Here is a 12,108-nt window from a genome sequence, read left to right on the forward strand (position 1 = left end):
AGACATGTGGGAGTGAGAATTCTAAACACATGGAGGTTGCCACACAGGGTGATTTCATTTAGGTCTATTGGACGGTGGATGCACATAGATATGAGAGGAAGAGGAGGGACCAATTTGGGATAACTTCTTTGGTCAGGCACTAGTACAGTACATGTTGGCAAAGAAAATTGTTAATTAATGATTTTTTTCTTTTGAAAAATGCATGCAGTGAATAGTTTTGCATAACGGAATGGGATAAGTAGAGTGTACCTTGGATGTCTATTGTAGCAGAAGAATCAATAGTGGTTTTTAACTTTGTAGTTACCCCTAACGAAGGGCTATTGAGCCTGAAATGCATTGGGTCTAAGCAAATCAGAATGTCAAGGATGAATGTTGCATTCCCTTGTGCCACAGAAAAATGCCTGGAGAGGCATATCTGAGCATTTGAAGCCATGGGAAAACATGCAGCCTGACATGTGTTTAGAGGGAGGGAAGAAGTAGTATTTGACCAAAAATAGAGCAAAATTGAATGTAAAGGATTATTAATTCAAGAAAGGAGTCTTTTGAGTAATGAAGGAGTTCATTGTGTGACTAGCATTGGGGCGCAACTCTGCTCCACTTTTTTTAGACTGATATGTTTGTGCCAGTGAGGCAGGACACCGGCCCAGTTCGAACGCAGGAGGTAATCATTTGTGCCTAGAGCAATTCTGAATAACTGGAAAATGAAGTTGGTGTGCATTCTATCACATACCTAGAAATGTGAAGTTTGTATCTCTGTCTGACAAGACCTCCTTAGGAAACTAGACTCTGGAAAAGTCTCTCAGAAGGGCCCCAGCCCCCACAGGAGCTGTAGTGGTCCTAAGTGGAATAACCTCTGGATACCTAGTGGCATGGTTTACCACCACTAGTATGTAATTATGTCCAGATGCTGTGTGAGTGTTTAAGGGACCAGCAATGTCTATCCCTACCCTCTCAGGATTCTGAATGTCATACTGCAGGAGCATCTCTATGAGTTGCTCTTTGTTAGGGTTACTACCTGTCTTTAGTCTTCTAGATGCAGCTACGTTCCTAAGTTCCTGGAACCTCAGATCACTGTACTTAGAGGGCTGGGCACCACTGGCCTACCCAACTAAAGACATGGTAACTAGGTGTAGTGTGGTTTTGCACCTACCTACCTGTGATGGTGCGCGACCATCCGACGGCGACCAACCCAAGATGGCTGCCGTCAATATACCCGGAAACAGAGTCAGCGGTCTAGCGGACTCCGGAGGCTGGGCGGACGTGCCCGCTAAAGCGGACTGCTGAAAGGAGGACGGAGAGCGCGAAGTTTGGAGAGCGGGATCGGAAGGTGGCGAAGAGTGGAGAGCGAACAGAATAGAGAGCGGGACGGACGAAACCATCGCCTGTAGCAGAGGGACCGTCCAGCAGATTCGACCTCCGGATCGAGAGGGAAACGACGAGGAAAGCGACAGCTCGAGGAGCACTGCCCCCGGGACCACTGATCTCCTGGACGTCAAGGAGACTGGGTCTCCCCTCGCCACGGCCCATGGGGGTCGTGGAAGCAGGCAAGTGACGGGCGTATGCTCTTATTTACTCCAGGGGCTGTGGACACGCATGAGGGGCACACCCGAGTAGAGCACAAACTCCCCTACACGATAGGCACGGCACCGACAGTAGGGTTTGGTGACGGTATGCACTTCCCCCCCTCCCCCCACTTTTTGAGCCTTAGAACCAACCTAAGTGTCTCCTATTGTTTCCTTTTTCTTTTGGGGTCCTCGAATGCCTGTCGCTGGGAGAAGAAGGAACCCGGCATCCCAAGACGTCGCCAGTAGTCCAGCAAGAAGCTTCTAGTCCATTCCCGGTGGCCTTCAGACTGTTTCTTTTTTCTGTATAGAGCGTGTGTGACCTTAACAAACGCTGACCAATAAACCAAAAGAGTACTCCTTCCTAAAGCGGTCCGCATCATTCTTAAAGGACACAAAGGGGCAGGAGACCCAACCAAGGGAACCGCCACAAAAGTGGTGTCAGAAGTGGGATCTTCGACTGTCTGGAAAAAGGCAGAACCCTATCATGGAGGCCATCATTACCCAATTAGCCGAAGGGCAGCGCCATTTGCAGCTAGTCTTCGAGGAGCAGACTAAACAAGCACAAACCGAGAGAGAGGCTCTACAGGCTGCCTTAAAGGATCAAGCAGCCTTATTAACTGCAAACCAACAGGTACAGGACACTGCCGTATTGCGTCTTACGGATGCCATAGCAAGCGCCCGAGTACACCCCAATGTCCCAGGATCAGTACTCCAGAAATTCCAGCAAGGGGATGACCCGGACTACTTTTTTGTACATTTTCAAAGGGTCGCCTCCACAGCTGCATGGCCACCCGAGAGATGGGGACAATACATCGCACCTTTGCTATCCGGGGAGTTACAGGCCGCCTATCAAGCTGCCAACCCAGACGGTGTTACCAGTTACGTGGATATAAAAAGGGCTATCCTAGAACGACTAGGTTGTGATCAGGAGTATTACCGGTCCCGGTTCAGAAAAGAAAAATGGACTGTTGGGGACAATCCCAGGCCTCTATATTACCGCATTAGGGATCTGGGTACTCGATGGTTACAACCCACCACCTCCTCCTCAGACGAGATCACAGAAAAAGTCTATCTGGAACAATATCTGGAAGCCCTTCCCTATAACACCAGGGTCTGGATCAGACAACATCCCAATCTCTCTGTTGCAGTTGCCGTTGATCTAGCTTGTGCATACCATCGTTCTCCTGAGTTTAAAGCCCCTTCGAGTAGAACCCAGTTAGGAGCCCCAAAAATACCAGGCAAACCAACCACACCTTTCCCAGAGCCCAGAGGTAAACCTTCGTTAGGCCCCAACCTAAACCAATCCCTCCCGGTCCGACCCCACCAGGGCCACAATGTTTTCACTGTGCCGAGTGGGGACACATAGCAAGACATTGCCCTTCCCGTCCTTCCCCTCCGGAGCCTATGGAGGTAGAGTATACTCGGGGTCGGGTCATGGTGACAGGGCAAACCCCCGAAAGATATAGGAAAAGAATACACATAAATGGGAAACCGGTTCTAGCGTTTTTAGACACAGGGTGCCATCATACCATTGTCGATAAGACTCTCATACGGGACTCCCAACTCATAGCCGACGAGGCCGTACAAGTGACTTGTGTTCATGGCGAAAAGAAGCTGTACCCCCTTGCAGAAGTTCTGATGGACATAGAGGGAGAGTCCATGTTGAGGAAAGTAGGGGTGGTATCGAAACTACCGGAGTAAGTCTTACTAGGAACGTATCTCCCTAGATTCCATGACTACCTACAGGCCAATTCCCCCTCCCAGACCCCAGTGACGTGGTTGACCGATGCCCCTTTTCACAATGCGGAGATACAAGCGACATCCCCTAGAACACCAAAAACACGTAGAGAGAAAAGAGGAGAACGGGCCCTACATCTATAAACGAAGCATATTTTATCCCCACCTATTTTTACCTCCTCAGAAACACCTTAAGCACCAGGACGGAGCTTCCGAACAGCCCAGCGAGAGGATACCACACTATAACAGGCCTGGGAACAGGTTCAGGAAGACCATCCAGATAAGGTAGGCCCCTTCTTTTGGGTGAAAAATGGGCTCCTCTACAGGCTCTCCCAAGAACGGGGTAATAGAAAAGAACAACTGCTAGTTCCATGTCCGTTCAGGGAGCAGGTGTTGTGTCTAGCCCATGGCCAAGCGGGAGGTGGACACTACGGCAAAGAGCACACCCTACGTTATTTATTACCAAAGTTCTATTGGCCCAGAATATACCAAGAAGTAGCCCGATACTGTGCAGCCTGTCCCCGTTGTCAGTTAGTGAACGCCCCTCCTATACCCAAAGCGCCACTTCAACCCCTACCGATCATAGACATACCATTCAAAAGAGTAGGGATGGACCTGGTTGGACCCCTGATCCCGTCAGCCCGAGGGCATCAGTACATATTAGTACTCGTGGATTATGCAACACGATATCCCGAGGCTATTCCTCTATCATCCACCACAACTACAGCCGTCAGCCATGCCATGGTTTCTTTCTTTTCCCGGGTGGGGTTTCCTCTTGAGTTGTTAACCGATCAAGGGACGCCATTTATGTCCCGTTTAATGAAACAGGTGTGCACCATACTCAAAGTAAAACAGATAAGCACATCAGTGTACCATCCCCAAACGGATGGTCTGGTGGAGCGGTATAACCGGACTATTAAGACTTTCTTACGAAAGAGTATAGACAAGGCCGGTAGGGATTGGGACCGCCAACTACCTCTGGTCCTGTTTGCTATCAGGACACATGAACAAAGCTCGACTGGGTTTTCTCCGTTCGAGCTTCTGTTCGGAAGGCGTCCCAGAACACTCCTAGATATGGCCGTAGAACAGTGGACCGAGGAAGAGGATGAAGGGAAACCCCTGCTTCAGTACTCCTCCTCCCTGAAAGAGACATTATCATCCCAATGGGAAGAGGTGCATGCCAATATGGAAAAAGCACAAAGTAGACAAAAACAACATTACAACCGTCATGCCAAACTCAGGGATTTTAATCCAGGGGATCGGGTACTTATCCTTCTACCAACATCTGAAAAAAAACTCCTAGCCACTTGGCAAGGCCCCTATAAAATCCTACAAAAAGTGACTCCTGTCACTTACAGGATAGACATACCACATAAACGATACTTTGGTCAAATTTATCACGTTAATCTGCTCAAAGCCTGGGAGGACCCCCTTTCTGACACTCCAACCTCCGATGCCCCCATCCACCACATTGCCGTGGACAGAGCGATAGACGTAACCTTTCCCCCCAAAGACTGAAAGAAGAAACCCCCATACAGCTAGGGGCCCAAGTAACGGAAGAACAGAGACATCAGATTATGTCCCTTTGTACTAAATATTCCTCCGTCTTGTCAGGAACTCCAGGGAGAACTACCTTAGTAGAACATGACATAGTTACTAAAACCTCCCAACCGGTCAAGTTGAAGCCATATCGCATCCCGGAGGCCAGGAGAAAGGCAGTAAATCAGGAACTACAAGACATGTTGGAGGCCGACATAATCGAGCCCTCACACAGCGAGTGGTCTTCACCAATCGTTCTTGTACCAAAACCGGATGGCAGCATCCGCTTCTGTGTAGACTTCCGCCGAGTGAATTCGGTATCTCAATTTGATGCCTACCCCATGCCGAGAGTAGATTAATTAATCAAGCGACTAGGGGATGCCCGAGTGATGTCCACCATAGACCTAACAAAAGGTTATTAGCAGATCCCTTTGACTCCTACAGCCAGAGAAAAGACGGCTTTCTCAACACCCTCCGGCCTCTATCAATTTAAGGTACTACCCTTTGGCCTCCACGGGGCCCCCGCTATGTTTCAGCGCTTAATGGACACCATATTAGCACAGCATCAACACTTCGCTGTTGCTTACCTTGATGACATTGTAGTAAATAGCCCTGACTGGGACACCCACCTACGACATCTAGAAGCGGTCCTAAAAATGTTAGAACAAGCCGGCCTTACACTCAACCCACGGAAGACTACCTTTTGCACCAACCACATAGAATATCTGGGGTATGATATACAGGACGGGTGTATAAGACCACAAGTAAATAAAATCGAAGCCATCTCAAACATACCCCGACCATCCTGTAGGAAGAGTGTTCGTTCCTTCATTGGGTTAGTGGGCTATTACAGGAGGTTCATACCACACTTTTCTGAAATAGCCAGTCCTCTCACCGACCTCTTGACAAAAGCCCACACAGGGAAACAACTACCCTGGTCTGTTTCCCAAGAAGGAAGTTTCCAACAGCTAAAAAGAGCCCTATGTACCGCCCCCGTCCTCGTCTGTCCCGACTTTCAGAAGACATTTGTCCACCAAACAGATGCCTTGGGAAGAGGCCTTGGTGCCGTCTTATCCCAACCAGACGAAGTGGGAGATTTACGACCCTTATTGTACCTCAGCAGAAAGCTATACCCTCGAGAACTCAAGTACGCCACAATTGAAAAAGAGTGCCTCACTCTCAAGTGGGCTATGGAATCCCTCCAATATTACCTATTGGGACGTTCTTTTCTTTTGCTAACCGACCATGCTCCTCTCACCTGGTTAGCACTCAATAAAGACTCAAACCCCAAGATCTTACGTTGGTTTCTCTCATTACAGCCCTTCACCTTTGAGGCCATACACCTACCCGGAAAACTCCAAACGAATGCGGATTATCTCGCCCGGTATCCTGTCCTTGAATGGCCCGACCGTCCATTCCTGAGGGGAAGGCAGTGTGATGGTGCGCGACCATCCGACGGCGACCAACCCAAGATGGCCGCCGTCAATACACCCGGAAACAGAGTCAGCGGTCTAGCGGACTCCGGAGGCTGGGCAGACGTGCCCGCTAAAGCGGACTGCCGAAAGGAGGACGGAGAGCGCGAAGTTTGGAGAGCGGGATCGGAAGGTGGCGAAGAGTGGAGAGCGAACAGAATAGAGAGCGGGACGGACGAAACCATCGCCTGTAGCAGAGGGACCGTTCAGCAGAATCGACCTCCGGATCGGGAGGGAAACTACGAGGAAAGCGACAGCTTGAGGAGCACTGCCCCCGGGACCACTGATCTCCTGGACGTCGAGGAGACTGGGTCTCCCCTCGCCACGGCCCATGGGGGTCGGGGAAGCAGGCAAGTGACGGGCGTATGCTCTTCTTTACTCCAGGGGCTGTGGACACGCATGAGGGGCACACCCGAGTAGAGCACAAACTCCCCTACACGATAGGCACGGCACCGACAGTAGGGTTTGGTGACGGTATGCACTCCCCCCCCCCCTTTTTGAGCCTCAGAACCAACCTAAGTGTCTCCTATTGTTTCCTTTTTCTTTTGGGGTCCTCGAATGCCTGTCGCTGGGAGAAGAAGGAACCTGGCATCCCAAGACGTCGCCAGTAATCCAGCAAGAAGCTTCTAGTCCATTCCCGGTGGCCTTCAGACTGTTTCTTTTTTCTGTATACAGCGTGTGTGACCTTAACAAACGCTGACCAATAAACCAAAAGAGTACCCCTTCCTAAAGCGGTCCGCATCATTCTTAAAGGACACAAAGGGGGCGGGAGACCCAACCAAGGGAAACGCCACACTACTCTAGTGAAAACTAAACTTCAAAGATCGGAGAAAGGGTTGTGCTAGACCCTTGACTGCCAATCCAAAAATTTCAGTAGAAGTTACTACTTACAAAAAGTATTTTATATGTGACTGAGTTAGTAATGGTTTTTCAACTACCCATACCTAGATGTGCTGGTAAAACAGTGCAGGCTTGAATCTTAACTGCTGCACAACAATGTAGCAGGCTGGCTTAGTATATGGTGCACACACTTATTTATGTGAAGCACCCTGCACTAATCCAGACCACCCTTATGGGGATTTTAGTGGTGTTTGATAACTATAGAAAGCTCTCAAAGTGGTAGCTGTAGAGAGCAGCCTTCAGGCTTATCGTGAAGGTGTGCTAAGTAGCTTGTTTTACCAGGTTGTTGGAATGAAAAGGTTTTCGGTCGACTGCCTTTTGCATTGTACGATTTAGTTACCATTTTGTATTAGCCGCCATTTTGAGCAATGATCGAAACTAAATCTGTCTCACTGTGTGTCTGCCTCACCAAAAAGCAGCTGCCAATGTGTCCTCTGTACGTGTATTTCTTCAAGGTTAAGTTTTGCTGTGCTAATGAATAGACTGTTCATGTTATTACATACCTTTCTGTCTAGATAGGCCTGCTCCCACAGCCCAGAGTGATAATGGCAGGCAAGAGTAACCTTGAATGCAAGATAATGTGTGCCCGGTTCTAGGATTGTAACTCATCTTTCTGTATCTCATTTGTTCACCAACTACCAGACTGGAAAATTCCCTTCTGGGTGTGTATTTAGGGGTACTGGAAATGTACTTTATGCCTAATCATGTTGTCTTAGGCCAGTCCCCTCTGCAGCAATCCAAGGAGGCTGTCCAGAATGGACTCAGCTCGAGTGTATGACTAACAAATCACTTTAGTTTGTATTCTCTACTGTCTGACCGACTCTTTATTTGTATAGAAGTCTGGAAGGTTGGTGGCGAGGGACCCGGGTGACCCTAATCAGGTCACTTCCTTCAAGATCCAATCATGTAGTGTAGGTTAAACGAAAAAGAACCACAGAGTGTATATATAAAAATATGTCTATTTATTACACAACACTCACTAACACATTGGAGCCCACTGGAGCAGGAGAAGATCCTCAATAGAGACCACAGGCTGAAGGTACAGAAGTGGCAAGAGGACCTTGAGCAGCTCAACAAAGATGAAGGTCCACAGAGCAGTGGATGCAGTGAGAATGCTGTACTTGGCAGGAGGAGATGCTGGAGCTTCTTGTATCTAGAAGATCTCTGGAGTGCAGAGCCAACAAGCCTTGGCAACGACAAGTCCGCGCAGAGCACAGGGGTTTGGTCCCAGCAGTTCCGACGAGTGATACCGGCCTCAAAATTTGTGAAGGAGAGGGTAGGCCTCGTGGGAGTTACAGATTCATCACCTGTGTTGCTGAGCCTTTCAAAGTCCATGGGACATTAGGAACAGATGACCGGACAGCTTCATTGAGGTGCCTACAGATGCAGGGGAGTAACTCCTTCACTCCAAGTGAGATTACTTTGGGTGTCTTTGAAGCCTACAGGTCTGTTGAAGATCCTGGAAGAAGCACAGACACAGACAATGAAGAAGACTTGCAGAACAGTGAGCCCAGGAGCAGCAGGAGTCTTCATTGATGTAGTCTCGGTTCCAGGCAAAGTCCAGCGAAGTCCAGTGCCCAGATGTTCGAAAAGTGACGTTGTTTCAGGATTGATTCTTGTCCCACAATGAATCTGAGGACCCACGCACAGGTAAGCCCTTAAATACCCTAGAAAAGGGGCTGGGATGACTCAGGGGTCCCTCTTAGAGGAGGGGTTGGACAGAGGGGAGGATGCTCCCCTATCCTTTGTCCAGTTTCGCACCAGAGCAGGCACTAAGGGCTCCCTCAACTGGCTCGAACTGGAGTATGCAAGGATTGAACCAAATGTGCCGTTCAAAGCAGTCTGGTGGTGCTGGCAAGTTCTCCCTCTCTAGCCCAATACACTATGTCATTTCTGGGAGGTGGTCTCGCCTAGCTGTGACAGGAAACCTATTGTTCTACCTTACCCTGCTCGAGCTCATCTCAGCAACAGAAGGGTAGAATCGTGTCTAGGGTTGGCAGCAGCACTAGCTTGCTGGCAGACCCTCAACAGCTGTTACCGAGAGTACTGGGGGCTTCCCGGAGGAGCCCCCAGTCAGTGGCGGCTCCTCTGCTAAGGCAGAGCAGCATAGCCCCACTGCTCTTTGAGCAGTGGAAAATAAAAATAAAATGATAACAGGAAGAAGTTATTATCATTTTATTTTCCTTTGCAACTCTAGGTGGGGCGGGGCTGCCTCGACGGCAGAGGGAACAGGAGTGGTTTGCACACCCTCCCTACATGCATGTGACGCTTTGACCGGCCCTCTAGGACCAGCCAAACACTCATGCGTAGTTAATATATTCTCCATTAGGCTGTGTTGAACAGTCCCGTGGAGAACATTTCCAGCCTCTCCAGGCACTGCCTGAGCGGCCTGTTTGGCCGCTCAGACCAATCATGACCCTGCTCCTGCAGTGTCTTGATTTGATTGAAGAGTTGGAAGCCTAGGTGCTTCTGGTGCAGGCGGCAGGCAGCAGCCAGGAAGAAGACAAGAAGATGGAGGAGAGGTGTGCGGCGGATGCAGGTAAGTTTATGTTTATGTTTTTTCATCCTGACCTCACCACCCATGTTCAGAGGCAGCCGCCACTGCCCCCAGTGCATGGAACCATACCTCCAACAGCGGTGACGGTGTTGGGGTATGATTCCACAATGTTTGATACACTAAATAGTTATTCATCACGTAATGATGGATGGCTAGTATATGTATCAAAATGGCTGGCCGCACTTACATAGCCTGGAGAATGGAGTTTGTAGAGGTGTTGTGGATGTACAGAAGTATTTACCATAGTCAATTTAAGGAGAAAGCACAGTGAGTGGGGTCCTGATTACCAGGAACCCAGCATGCAAAACAGATGTAAACATTTAAAGCTGACCACTATTGAAGAAACACAGGGAAGAGCATACCAAACAGGCATAAGCACAGGTCATCGAGGCCCAGGTCCCAGTTTGTTTGCCCTTAGGATTCCACCATAGAGTAACATGAGAGAGATGTAGAAAAGTGAGTTTCTGTTGCAATAACCCCCCACTTTTTGCCATATTTCTTATGCACTCTGACTTGATGTGCCCTGGGTCTCTGTCAATCAGGTTCCCAGGTCTGTGTTCTTTCCCAAAACTGTACCTTTGAATCCACAATTGGCACACCTCTGGCCACAGGTAAGCCTCTTGTAAAAAGTACCAAGGGTACCAAGGGCACTGTGACCAAGGAAGGTCTCCAAGGGTTGCATCTCCTATTGTGCCACCCTTAGAGACCCTGCGCCTTAACACCCACACACTGCCACTGCTGGCTGCATGTTTTGGTACAGAGAAGAGTGAAAAGTAGACATGGCACACATCCCTGTGTGCCATGCCTGCAGCCCACTGCCTCTGGCCTAGTTAAGTCACCCCTCTAGCAGGGTGCACTAGACCACAGGTGAGGGTCCAGTTGCATGTGCACTATACCCCTACAGTGTTTGAGTCCATTCTTAGACATTGTAAGTGCAGTAAAGCCATAAAGAGTATATGGTCTGGGGATTGGTCATTACGAATTCCACAGCTGCACAATGGCTTTACTGATACATGGGAAGTTTGGTAGCAAACTTCTCAGCACTGTCAGCCGCTGAGCTTGGGCACCTACCCTGTATAACGCTGGTTACGGGACTACAGCAACCACAACACCCGGGTACAGGAAGGCGGGGCTGAGAGCTCAAATATCGGAGACGCGAGCCGACAGGCGCGCGTAATTCTGCACTTTGACCCCGGAAGCGACGGAGGACTCCACGCTGACGGCAGGACGTTGCGGTTCCCGAGTCAAGGGAGACCACGGTGAAGCGCTGAAGTAAGCGCCGCTACGCCAAGTTTGGAACTTTGCCACCAATCCTCACGGGAATAGACTGTGAGATGTGTGGAAGCCTGAAAGCTGAGTTGTGGTTCCCGCGAGGAGGGAGACCACCACGGAGTACTGTGTTAGCGCCGGTGTTCATTTCCAGGAGTTTGATTTCACAGTCTTCCGGAACGGAGGAGCGGAGGAGTGAGACCACCACGGAGCGCTGTGTGAGGACCGTACACGTTTCCTGGCTTTTGGGAGTTCAGCCTTCCGGAACGGAGGAGCCTGTACAGTAAGAGACTCGCCAAGTACAAACGGAAGGGGAGGCTGTCCCCAACGAGACTTGTTGTACAGTTATTGGCATACTGCAGGGAAGCCTTGGGTGGCACGTTAGGTTTTCTCATGCGTTAGGGTTCATGACTGATAGCCGGTTCCAGGACTAGCATGGGATTAATGCTGGTGCGGCTACATCATTAAGACAGAGAAACACTGGGATAGGAAAGCCCTGAAGACTGCTGGAAGGAACAGCAGAGGTTCATTATAATTGAACCTCTGCTGTTCCTTCCGCAGAAAAACCAAGTGAGGAAGAGAGGTGTACCCACCTTTGCCAACCCCGCCCTTCAGGTGGGGGAGGCAAGGTGGAGCATATATCTCAGTCCCCTCCATCTTGAAGATGTGGGGACCCAGCCAATCATAGAGAGCCTCAAGCCCCCCTCACACTGGAGGGTGGCATAATAGGGGTGTACTCCACCCAAGGAAGGTACCCATTGGTCCCAACCTGCACAACCCTGTAACACCCATGAAATTAGTATTTAGTGGTGACCATAAAACGTGCCTCCTCAGATTCCTGCAAACCTACGAATATGAAAGAAAACATAAGTTACATAGCAGAGGAGACTGTAGAGGAGAACTGTCTCTGCTCTGTCTGCAGTTTCCAGAGATCCTGCACCAAAAGTTGACTTGTCCTGCAGCCAGCGACCTCCAGAATCCCTGGGAGGACTGACTGCCTTCAAGAAAGACTGGATCTTCTGGGAACAGTAGCTCTGTTCAAAAGAAACGCCAAAGAAAGACTGAGCCT

General features: G+C 49.6%; 1 protein-coding gene across 1 annotated transcript; it reads left to right on the forward strand.

Moving 5' to 3' along the window:
• Positions 1-2,049: 2,049 nt before the first annotated feature.
• LOC146857697 (uncharacterized) lies at positions 2,050-5,200 on the forward strand. Its single transcript, XM_085647067.1, has 2 exons — positions 2,050-2,836; positions 4,917-5,200. Exons 1-2 carry the CDS (start codon positions 2,050-2,052, stop codon positions 5,198-5,200), a joined length of 1,071 nt encoding a protein of 356 aa, XP_085503193.1.
• Positions 5,201-12,108: the final 6,908 nt, after the last annotated feature.

The sequence above is a fragment of the Triturus cristatus genome, chromosome 3_2 (genome assembly GCF_964204655.1).
Source record: "Triturus cristatus chromosome 3_2, aTriCri1.1, whole genome shotgun sequence".
In the NCBI taxonomy this organism is placed as follows: Eukaryota; Metazoa; Chordata; class Amphibia; order Caudata; family Salamandridae; genus Triturus; species Triturus cristatus.